At 42.5% G+C, this 12,241-nt stretch overlaps 1 protein-coding gene across 4 annotated transcripts in view; it reads left to right on the top strand.

The window, feature by feature from the left end:
- Positions 1 to 11,633, top strand: part of RABEPK (Rab9 effector protein with kelch motifs) — a 78,303-nt gene extending 66,670 nt beyond the window's left edge. For all 4 annotated transcript variants that reach the window (XM_040442014.1, XM_040442013.1, XM_040442015.1 and 1 more), the window contains one exon: positions 11,189 to 11,633. In XM_040442014.1, coding sequence (XP_040297948.1) covers positions 11,189 to 11,403 — 215 coding nt within the window. In that variant the 3' untranslated portion in view covers positions 11,404 to 11,633. The remainder of the gene's footprint in view (positions 1 to 11,188) is intronic.
- The last annotated feature ends 608 nt before the right edge of the window (positions 11,634 to 12,241 follow it).

The raw sequence follows: 12,241 nt of genomic DNA, 5'->3' as shown, positions 1-12,241 counted from the left end.
AGAAACACTCACCAATGTGTAGTATGTGCAAGTACCAGAGCGTAGTGTGTAGTGAGACCCTGGCCCCTCACCCTCCTTGGCAGCTCTGCATGAGACTCTTTGGAAATCAAAAAATTGTATGTACAGGTGTCAAGGATACCACTGGTATTAAGAGTAGTGCTTCTTAGGCCAGTCTTAGCGATAAACCCCACTGTTGTACAATGCGCCAAAATTATTAAGTTAATAAATCTGGCGCATCTTTGAACGGGCCATGCTTCAAAAAATTCAATCTATAGCAGAATGGGAGTAGTGTAGAGTATGTCATGTTTGTGGTAAATGTGTCCATCTTGTCCACTTTTTTGTAAAAGTGGTGAAGAATAAAATGTCGCAAATTGTGTCGCAAATGGCACATGGGCCAATATGGCACCCCCCCCCCCCCAAATTATTAAAAAAAAAATACCCAAATTGTTCCCTGCCTGCAACAGCTCCTCTGTTTTCTATTCAAATGACCTCTGTATCCCTCTGATGTTGCTGAGAGGCCAGAAGCAGGGAAACTAATACAGTCCTGATCAAAAGTTTAAGACCACTTGAGAAAATGGCAAAAAATCATATTTAGCATGGCTGGATCTTAAAGGGTGTGGTGAAACAAGTGATGTACCAAATGGTTAAACAAGTGATGTACCTGCATTGAAAAGCCTCCGATAACACTGTATGGCCATACAGAAGAAAATCTCTACAGTAAAGGATTAACTATTCTTATCGTCGAAAGCTGCACCAAAGGAAATTGCGGAACAGAGTGGCAACTCCCGCGATCTTTGGAACTCCCGCGAAATTTAAACCAGCTTGCTGTATGGAGCGACTGAATAAGCCGGCAAATATTTAAAGCTCCATTGAAGCAATAGGGAGACAGCAGACGCTAGACGGTAAGCCAAACATCGATTTAAAGTTTTCTTCAATCCAAAGCTCATATCGAGCTTAAAAGGATATGCTATAAGAGACTTTTCACATTATCAGGATTCCTGTGGACACTTTATGAACATATTGCGCTCCCAGTGAATACACCTACAACATTTTCAGTGACATTCAGTTTCCCAAATTGGGATAGAGCGCTAGAAGATAATACCCCCTCTTCCCAAATAACAGCATATACTTGAAGTTTTTTGGTATTATTGAATTTATCGACACTATTGAGTCATATGAATATAGTGTCGATCATATCTACCACAATATATGTGACTGTAATGTTGTATATTATTGCTACATTGAGCTTGCTGTTCCATTCATTTCTGGGGGAAGGGGGGGTTACAGGGCCCCCGTCATGAATGGTGGGTGTCTCAGTGGCAGGAGCCCCACCGTTCTAATAGTTATCGCCTATCCTGTGGATAGGAGTTAACTTCAAATAACTGGAATACCCCTTTAAAACGCCCTCACCAGGAGGAGGGTGCCTGAGCTTTAGGTTACCTAGTTTCTAGTTACCAGCAAAGGTGCTATTTAATGTCTGACTATCTATGTACCGAACTCTAGCCTGACAGCCGACTCTGACTCCTAGCCAAGTGCCCTGTCCTTCGCCTGTTTCTTGTTCTCCCCCATTGGTGCCTGCCCTGACCTCAAACTTGTTTCTTGGAATCTCTGTATGTGGCCTTCCCCAACCTTAGCCTAAGGGCTCATGCACACAAACTTATTTTCTTTCCACGTCCGTTACGTGTTTTCTGCATATCGTATGCGGAACCATTCATTTCAACGGGTCTGCAAAAAAAAAACGGAAGTTACTCAATGTGCATTCCGTTTCTGTATGTCCGTTACGCAAAAAAATAGAAAATGCCCTATTATTGTCCGCATTACGGACAAGGATAGGACTGTTCTGTTAGGGGTCAGCTGTTCCTTTCTGCAAAATACGGAATGCACACGGACATCATCCGTATTATTTGCGAACCACAAAATACATACAGTCGTGTGCATGAGCACAAATACACAGAAATTGTGATAAACTCTGAGCACTGATTAGGAAGAATGGTTTGCTATCAATCAGGATTTGGCCCAGAAGCTGATATCCAGCACATAGAAACATAGAATGTGTCGGCAGATAAGAACCATTTGGCCCATCTAGTCTGCCCAATATACTGAATACTATGGATAGCCCCTGGCCCTATCTTATATGAAGGATGGCCTTATGCCTATCCCATGCATGCTTAAACTCCTTCACTGTATTTGCAGCCACCACTTCTGCAGGAAGGCTATTCCATGCATCCACTACTCTCTCAGTAAAGTAATACTTCCTGATATTACTTTTAAACCTTTGCCCCTCTAATTTAAAACTGTGTCCTCTTGTAGCAGTTTTTCTTCTTTTAAATATTCTCTCCTCTTTTACCTTGTTGATTCCCTTTATGTATTTAAAAGTTTCTATCATATCCCCTCTGTCTCGTCTTTCTTCCAAGCTATACATATTAAGGTCCTTTAATCTTTCCTGGTAAGTTTTATCCTGCAATCCATGGACTAGTTTAACAGCTCTTCTCTGAACTGTCTCCAAAGTATCAATATCCTTCTGGAGATATGGCCTCCAGTACTGCGCACAATACTCCAAATGAGGTCTCACTAGTGCTCTGTAGAGCGGCATGAGCGCCTCCCTCTTTCTACTGGTAATGCCTCTCCCTATACACCCAAGCATTCTGCTAGCATTTCCTGCTGCTCTATGACATTGTCTGCCTACCTTTAAGTCTTCTGAAATAATGACCCCTAAATCCCTTTCCTCAGATACTGAGGTTAGGACTGTATCACTGATTTTATATTCTGCTCTTGGGTTTTTACGCCCCAGGTGCATTATCTTGCACTTATCAACATTACATTTTAGTTGCCAGATTTTTGACCATTCCTCTAGTTTTCCTAAATCCTTTTCCATTTGGTGTATCCCTCCAGGAACATCAACCCTGTTACAAATCTTTGTGTCATCAGCAAAAAGACACACCTTACCATCGAGGCCTTCTGTAATTTCGCTGATAAAGATATTAAACAATATGGGTCCCAGAACAGATCCCTGATGTACCCCACTGGTAACAAGACCATGGTATGAATATACTCCATTGACTATAACCCTCTGCTGTCTGTCACTCAGCCACTGCCTAATCCATTCAACAATATGGGAGTCCAAGCGCAAAGACTGCAATTTATTGATAAGCCTTCTATGTGGGACAGTATCAAAAGCCTTACTAAAGTCTAGATAAGCGATGTCTACTACACCTCCGCCATCTATTATTTTAGTCACCCAATCAAAAAAATCTATAAGATTAGTTTGACATGATCTCCCTGAAGTAAACCCATGCTGTTTTTCATATTTTAATCCTCTCCTTAAGTATGATTTCCATTAATTTCCCCACTATTGATGTCAGGCTTACTGGCCTATAGTTGCCCGATTCCTCCCTACTACCTTTCTTGTGAAAGGGCACAACATTTGCTAATTTCCAATCTTCTGGGACGACTCCTGTTGCCAGTGATTGGTTAAATAAATCTGTTAATGGTTTTGCTAGTTCACCGCTGAGCTCTTTTAATAGCTTTGGGTGTATCCCATCAGGCCCCTGTGACTTATTTGTATTATTTTAGACAGCTGACTTAGAATCTCTTCCTCTGTAAAGACACATGCATCAAAAGATTCATTAGTCTTCTTTCCTAACTGAGGTCCTTCTTCATTTTCCTTTGTAAAAACTGAACAGAAGTATTCATTGAGGCAGTCAGCTAGTTCTTTATCTTCTTCCATATACCTTCCTTCTTTTGTTTTTAATTTGGAAATTCCTTGTTTGTTTCCTTTTTCATTTATGTATCTGAAGAATGCCTTCTCGCCTTTTTTACCTGACTGAGCTAATTTCTCTTCTACCTATGCTTTAGAAGCTCTTATAACTTGTTTGGCCTCTCTCTGCCTAATCTTATAAATTTGTCTGTCATCCTCGTTTTTTTTATTTTTTATAATTCCTAAATACTATCTTTTTGTTTTTAATGATTTTGGCCACTTCTACTGAGTACCACAGTGGTCTCTTCCGTCTCGTCCTTTTTTTGCTTTTACTGACAAGCCTAATGCAATTTTCTGTTGCCTTCAATAGTGCCACTTTTAAGTAGTCCCATTTCTCCTGGACTCCAATGAAACTGTTCCAATCTGATAGGGACTCGTATACCACTAATCTAATTTTAGAAAAGTCAGTTTTTCTAAAACTTTTTAGTTTTTGTGTGGTGTGACTCAGTCACTGTACTTATAGTAAACCACACTGACTGGTGATCACTAGATCCCAAGCTTTCCCCTACAGTAATATCAGATACCAAATTCCCATTTGTGAATACTAAATCTAAAATAGCCTCCTTCCGGGTTGGCTCCTCAACTACTTGCTGTAGAGATAATCCCAGTAGGGAATTTAGAATATCTGTACACCTGGCAGAACTAGCTATTTTGGTTTTCCAGTTTACATCAGGAAGATTAAAGTCTCCCATAATGATAACTTCCCCCTTCAATCTCATTTTAGCTATTTCCTCAACTAGTAGATCATCTAATTCTTTGACTTGGCTAGGTGGTCTATATATCACACCTACACAAGTTACCTTATGATTATCAAGCTGCACGGTAACCCAAACTGACTCTAAATTGTTCTCGCTAACTTGTATCAAATTAGATTTTATGCTATCTTTCACATACAGGGCCACCCCTCCCCCTTCTTGCCTTCTCTGTCTTTCCTGTATAAAGAGAACCCTGGTATTGATATATCCCAGTCATTACTCCCATTAAACCACGTCTCAGTAACAGGCACTACATCTATATTCTCAGATGCCATTATAGCCTCAAGTTCATTGATCTTATTCCCTAGACTGCGAGCATTGGTAGACAAGACTCTGAGCTTGTCATTTCTTAACCTTTGTGCTACTGGCCTCTTCTGGCATTGTTCCGGGGGGCAGTTGGACTGCTGGATTATCACTCTTTTGCCCCCCTTTCCTAGTTTAAATGCTTCTTAGCAAATACTTGGAACTGTTCACCGAGGACATTCGTTCCATTGAGAGAAAGATGCAAACCATCTTTCTTGTGCAGTGCTTTTCCATTCCAACAAGAGCTAACATGAGACACAAAGCCAAACCCTTGGTTCAGACACCATTCACCAAGCCATATATTGAATTCCTTAAAGGGTTTCTACCACTTTGTTTTCACATAATTAGCTTTCAGACACTAGCGATCCGCTAGTGTCTGCTCTACCAAACAATCCTAATATAATAGCTTTTGGGGCAGCCATTTCGCTAAAAAAAGAACTTATATTGATATGCTAATGAGCCTCTAGGTGCTATGGGGGCGTAATTAGCACCTAGAGGCTCGGTCTACCTTCACAAAATGCCGCCGCCCAGCGCGTCCCTCCAGCCCGCCCATCTCCTCCGGAATGCAATCCTCCCTGTGAGCGTCTGTATTCGGCGCATGCACAGTGAATGTCTGACCGCTTTCTGCACAGACATCTCCACTGCGCCTGTTCCTCGGAGCACTATGACATCATCGGCGCAGGCGCAATGGAGATGTCTGAGCAGGGAAGCGGTCAGACATTCACTGCGCATGCACCGAATACAGACGCTCACAGGGAGGATCGCATTCCGGAGGAGATGGGCGGGCTGGAGGGACGCGCTGGGCGGCGGCATTTTGTGAAGGTAGACAGAGCCTCTAGGTGCTAATGATGCCCCCATAGCACCTAGAGGCTCATTAGCATATCAATATAAGTTCTTTTTTTTAGCAAAACGGCTGCCCCAAAAGCTATTATATTAGGATTGTTTGGTAGAGCAGACCCTAGCGGATCGCTTCGGTCTGAAAGCTAATTATGTGAAAACAAAGTGGTAGAAACCCTTTAATGCGCATCTTCCTGTCATGCTGAAGGTTATGCACAGGCAAAACTGCCGAGAATGAAACAGTTGATGCAACCTCCCGTATATCCTTTCCAAGTGTGTGAAAAGCTTCCTTCACCTTTGAAACCTCATTGCAAGCCAGATCGTTTGTCCCAAGATGGAGAATAACATCCACCTCCCTTTCCTGCTTTGCTTGTCTAACAATTATAAGGATCCGTCGTCTATCCCTGCTAGCGGTAGCACCAGGGAGACATCTCACAACACCATTTTCCTCAAACTTCACACCTCTTATGATGGAATCGCCCACCAACAGCTGCTTACTATAAATCCTTACCTTCTCCTTTTTGTCTTTGGCTGCAGTCTTGCATACTTTAGGCATGGGAGATGATTGTTTCTCACCCACTGTGCTTGAGCCATCCTCCATGTTGCTCTTGCACTCTGAAAGTGCTGCAAATGAATTATGGAGAGCCACAGACTGTGGGACATGCCTTCTATCCACAGTAACCCATCTTCCATTTCTAGGGGGCCTATGTGGCAGTGGCATTTCAATGTTCTCAGCCTGAGTTTGTTTAGTGGTTAATTTACAAATCTCATATTTCAAAAAGGTAATTTCCTGCTGCATTATGGAGAGCTGTCTACAGATCAGACAGTATCCAACCCTCTGAAGAGTGGAACCTGAAAATAAAAACACAACAATTCCTGCACAGAACCAGGTCTGCCATTGTAAAGAGGGGAAAGATTTTAAACAAACAAATCTTACTTGTTTAGATTGTATCCACCTCCAGATTACCTCCTGAGTATCTCCAATGCTCTTGTAGATCAGCTCTTGGTAAAGCAGTCTCTAGTAGACTATCTATGGGTTCAGAAAAAGTGGACGAAAGAAGAATCAATGAGGTCCTCCAAAGTGGAGAGTATTGAGAGCAGTGAGACTAGCCCTTCTTCATTTTCAAACACATCTTTCCGGGAGAAAAGTAATAGTCCAGACCGACAATTTACCAACTGTCTTCTATATCAACAAACAGGGAGGCACAAGGAGTCGCAGTCTTTCCAAGGAATGTGCCATCTTGATGGATTGGGCAGAGAGATTCACAAAGGACATCTCCGATCCATATAAGGAGGATTATGAACCAATCTGCGGATCTTCTCAGCCGTACTCCTCTACATCCTGGAGAATGGAGCCTAAATCCGATAGTATTCAACAACATTCTGTCTCGTTGGGGAAAGCCTTGGTTGGATTCCATGGCAACAGAGCAGAACACAAAGCTCAGTCAGTTCTGCTCCATTCATCAGTCCAGCCAAGCGATAGTGATGGACAGTCTTTCAATCAGCTGGGCAGAAGGCCTAATATGTTTTTCCTCCAGTCCCTATCATACCGAAGGTATTCAAGAAGATACGGGATGATCGGGCAGAAGTGATAGCAATTCTTCCATTCTTCCATTCTGGCCTCGGAGGTCGTTGTTCTCCCTAGCCCTAAACCTCTCCAAAGGGAGAGTCTGGAAGATTCCTCCCAGTCCAGAATTACTTCTCCAGAAAGGTTTTTTCCACCACTACCCCAGCAGTCTACAACTGGCGTCTTGGAGGCTGAGCAGCAGTCCTTAACAGTAGCCACTCGTAAACCTTCAACGATTAAGTTTTATATAATAGAGTTTGGAACACTTTTAACAATTGGTGCCAAAGTTCTAGGATCCCTGAAGATTTGAAGTCTGTTTTACAATTTCTTAAAGATGGGTTTACGAAGGGGTTGAGAACAAACACCTTAAAAGTACAGTTTACGGCTATTAATGCCCAGTTGCAAGGAACATTTTCAAACAATCAAATAGTACGCACTTTCTTTAAAGCCTTAAGAAACCTAAGACCTCCTGTTTTCTTCGCCTGTTCCGTCCTGGGATTTGTCTGTAGTACTCTCTGCTATGTTAAAAGAACCATTTGAACCAATTGAATCTTCCTCACTAAAGCATGTTTTTATGAATGCTCTGTTTCTTGTTGCAAATACTTCAGCTAAAAGGATTAGTGAGCTTCAAGCTCTTCCTTGTAAAGATCCATATTTTAGAGATCTGGGCGAATGCATAATCCTACGGACTCTGCCAGGTTTTCTCCTGAAAGTGCCATCGGTAATTAACATTAATCAAGAGATCTCTCTTCCAGTTCTTCATCCGAATCCCCTAGACTGGTGATAGGCAAACTGCGGCTCTCCAGCTGTTGCAAAACTACAACTCCCACCATGCCCTGCTGTAGGCTGAAAGCTGTAGGCAGTCTTTGCATGGTGGGAGTTGTAGTTCTGCAACAGCTGGAGAGCCGCAGTTTGCCTATCACTGCCCTAGACGAAGTGGATTGGCATCTGTTAGACGTAAGGAGAGCTTTATTGGCCTGTCTTCAGGCTACCTCCTCCTTTAGAAAATCTGAAGGTCTGTTCTTACAAATTCAAGGGCCAAACAAAGGAAAAGAGAGCTAGCAAAGGAACGCTAGCAAGGTGGATCAAGCGCTCAATTGAAATGGCCTATACTACTTCTAAGCTGATTTGCCCTATTTCTTTAAAGGCTCATTCTACAAGATCAACAGCTTCTTCCTGGGCAGAATTGGCACATGTCTCAATAGATCAGATATGTAAAGCAGCCACATGGTCTTCCATATCTACATTCATGAGACATTACAGACTAGACATCTTAGGAGCCGAAGGGTTGACTTTTGGCAAAAGAGTGCTTCAAGTGGTGGCCAGTGCTCCCCCCCCCCCAATGAGTACTGCTTATCAAGTCCTATTCATTATGTGCTGACGATCAGGAATATGAAAATTTACTAACCAAAATTTTTGTTTCCTGGAGTCCTTGGCAGCACAGCTTACCCTTACTTATTAATACATTGTTTTGCTGCATACAAATACGGCTCTCTGATGTCATTTGTAGCCTTATAAAGCCTGTTAACCAATTATTTATTAAGTTCATTGCTTTATAAAGTGTCTCTATCCTGATTTGTACCTAGGGGTCTTAACCCATTCGTTATGTGCTGCCAAGGACTCCAGGAAACAAAAATTTCGGGGAGTAAATTTTCATCATTTTGGGGTGTGTATGACTTGATCACTTTTTATTAAATTTTCTTGGGAGATAAAGTGATGAAAAAACTGTAGTTCAGCCTTTTTTAAAAAAAATTTGTTACATCCTTCACCATATGGACTAACTTTTTTAAATAATTTTAATAGTATGGGTGTTTTTGCATGCGACGATGTCCATAATGTTGTTCTTTTTTTGTTTATTTTGGGGAAAGTGGAGTGATTTTACTTAAGTTTTTTTTTTAACATTTTCAAAACTTTTTAATTACTTTCCATCAGATTGCAACTTATACAGAATAATGGAAATTGCTTGATTATTCTGTATAGAAATCACTATAATAACAGTTTAGTGCTGCCACCTAGTGGCCTGAACTGGGATATACTAACAATGAGCCTGGAAGCCTAGTACAGCTGCGGCTCATTTTTAGAACAGGGTGCTTTTCCCGAACTCTGCTGGGGGAAGGCGTGTGTGAGCAGAAAGCCCATGCCTCCATTTTTTTAACACTCTCAGATGCCGTGGTGACATTTGACAAATGCCACAAGGGGGCCGACTAAGATTTATCGCCCAAGGGCCCACATGAACCTGGATCAGGCCCTGTTGAGGGTCATTTATTAATATAGGCATATTTCTGGTTAGTAAATGACCCCCATTGAGTCTTTGCAAAAACTTGATTGATTTGTCAACAAGTGTTATAAAATTATGAAAAGTTTAGAATTGTACTGTAGTATTCTATAGGAACATCTGACAAAAATATCAAACACTGCAGCAGCAAACTTTGTAAAAACCAACATTTATGTCCGTTTTAAAAGTTTTGGTGATGATTATAAGGGCTCATGCACATGACCGTATGAATGAGCCTGCATCCGTTCTGCAATCCGCATCCGTAGTTCCGTTCCGCGGCCCTGCAAAAAATATAGAGCATGTCCTATTCTTGTCCGCAGTTGTGGAGAAGAATAGGCATTTTCTATGACAGCAACGGCTATGTGCGGTCCGCAAATTGAGGAACGCACACAGGCTGGTATTTGTGTTTTGCGGATCCGCAAAACACTACGGTCGTGTGACTGTAGCCTAAGGCCTCTTGCAGACTAGCGTGTCCGGATGCGTACCGGTGCATTGCGGCAAACCCGCGCGAGTAGGAATGCAATTGCAGTCAGTTTTGACTACGATTGCGTTCCGATGTTACGTTTTTATCGCGCGGGTGCAATGTGTTTTGCACGCGCGTGATAAAAAACCGACTGTGGTACCCAGACCCGAACTTCTTTACAGAAGTTCAGGTTTGGGTTAGTTGTAGTGTAGATTGTATTATTTCCCCTTATAACATGGTTATAAAGGGAAAATAATAGCATTCTGAATACAGAATGCATAGTACAATAGGGCTGGAGGGGTTAAAAAATTTTTTTTTAAATAATTTAACTCGCCTTAATCCACTTGTTTGCACAGCCGGCTTCTCTTCTGTCTTCATCTGTGAGCAATAGGACCTTTGATGACTGCACTGCGTTCATCACATGATCCATCACCATGGTGATGGATCATGTGATGAGCGCAGTGACGTCATCAAAGGTCCTATTGCTCACAGATGAAGACAGAAGAGATGCCGGCTGTGCGAACAAGTGGATTAAGTTGAGTTAAATTATTTATTTTTTTTAACCCCTCCAGCCCTATTGTACTATGCATTCTGTATTCAGAATGCTATTATTTTCCCTTTATAACCATGTTCTAAGGGGAAATAATAATGATCGGGTCCCCATCCCGATCGTCACCTAGCAACCGTGCGTGAAAATCGCACCGCATCCGCACTTGCTTTGTGGATGTTTCCGATTTTCACACAACCCCATTCATTTATATGGGGCCTGCGTTACGTGAAAAACGCACAAAGAGGAGCATGCTGCGATTTTCCCGCAACGCACAAGTGATGCGTGAAAATCACCGCTCGTGTGCACAGCCCCATAGAAATGAATGGGTCAGGATTCAGTGCGGGTGCAATGCGTTCAACTCACGCATCGCACCCGTGCGGAATACTCGCCCGTGTGAAAGGGGCCTAAGGAAGTTATTACTTTTTATCCTCTAGGGCACATTACTGTTTGTATCCATGGAGTTATATATCCTGTAGTATCAGGATGCCTTCACACATGCAAAAAATACGTAGGTGTGGATTTTTATGTACAGAATACCTCCCCATTGACATGAATGGAGAGGGCACCCTTACACAGCTGATAAGTGGATGTTATTGTAGCCTGTAGTATTGAGCGCAGTTACCACTATTTTTATACTTATGTCTCCTTTCTATACTGAAGTTCGTTTTCTCTTCTCCATAGAGGAACATTTATGGACCCAGATGAAGTTTTTCTCCCCAAGTCCCCCAGCAAGGCTAGATCATTCCATGTGTCTTGTTCCTTGGAAAACAAGGAAAGAGACTTCTGCTGAGGACCATGAGCCGCAGACGTCTGTGCCAATCTGCCTCATCTTTGGTGGCATGGACACTGCTGGGGAGCTCTTCAATGACTGCTATGTCACTGCACTACAAGAGTAGAAGAATAGCAGCGGTGGAGTCTAAAGTTTTTCAGACCTCAGGTCATTTCATTTCCAATTTTCACCAGAATTGCAGATGATACCGTGAGGATTGGCAGCTTATGTGTAAAATGTAATACGTGTACCTCTGCAACAATTTTTTTTATGTTTTGTTATATTGAGTTTAAGCAAATAGTCTTAGAAAACAATCTACTGTAAGGTTTGAAGTCACATTCACAGCAAGTGACGTGATGCCCAAACAACGCTGCTTTATTAGGAGATGAGCCAATGAAAGCTTGCCATGTTTTCAGGGATGGGTAAATTATTAAACGACATCTGTCAGCAGATTTGTACCTACGACACTGGCCGACCTGTTACATGTGCACTTGGCAGCTGAAGGCATCTGTGTTGGTCCTATGTGTCCACATTACTGAGAAAAATGATGTTTTATTATATGCTAATGAGCCTCTAGGAGCAACGGGGGCGTTACCATTACACCTAGAGGCTCTACGATCTCTGCTACTGCCGCACCTTCTCCACTTTGACAGGGCCTGGCAGTGCAAACGTTATCATGCCTGGCCCTGACTTCTCCTAAAGTCAAAGTGCAGACAGTGCTGCAGTTGCAGAGAGAGCAGAGCCTCTAGGAGTAAGAGTCCATTCACACGTTCGTAATGCATTGCGGATCCACAATACACCCGGCTGGCACCCCCATAGAACTGCCTATTCTTGTCCGCAATATGTTCTATTTTTTTTTTCCGGAGCCGCGCTCCAGAAATGCGGGTGCGGGAAGCACATAGTGTGCTCTCTGCATCCATTCTGTCCACATAGAGAATGAATAGGTCCGCACCCATACTACGGAT

This window comes from Bufo bufo, chromosome 8, assembly GCF_905171765.1.
Source record: "Bufo bufo chromosome 8, aBufBuf1.1, whole genome shotgun sequence".
NCBI classification, from domain to species: domain Eukaryota; kingdom Metazoa; phylum Chordata; class Amphibia; order Anura; family Bufonidae; genus Bufo; species Bufo bufo.
This window is presented reverse-complemented; position numbering and strand designations above follow the sequence as displayed.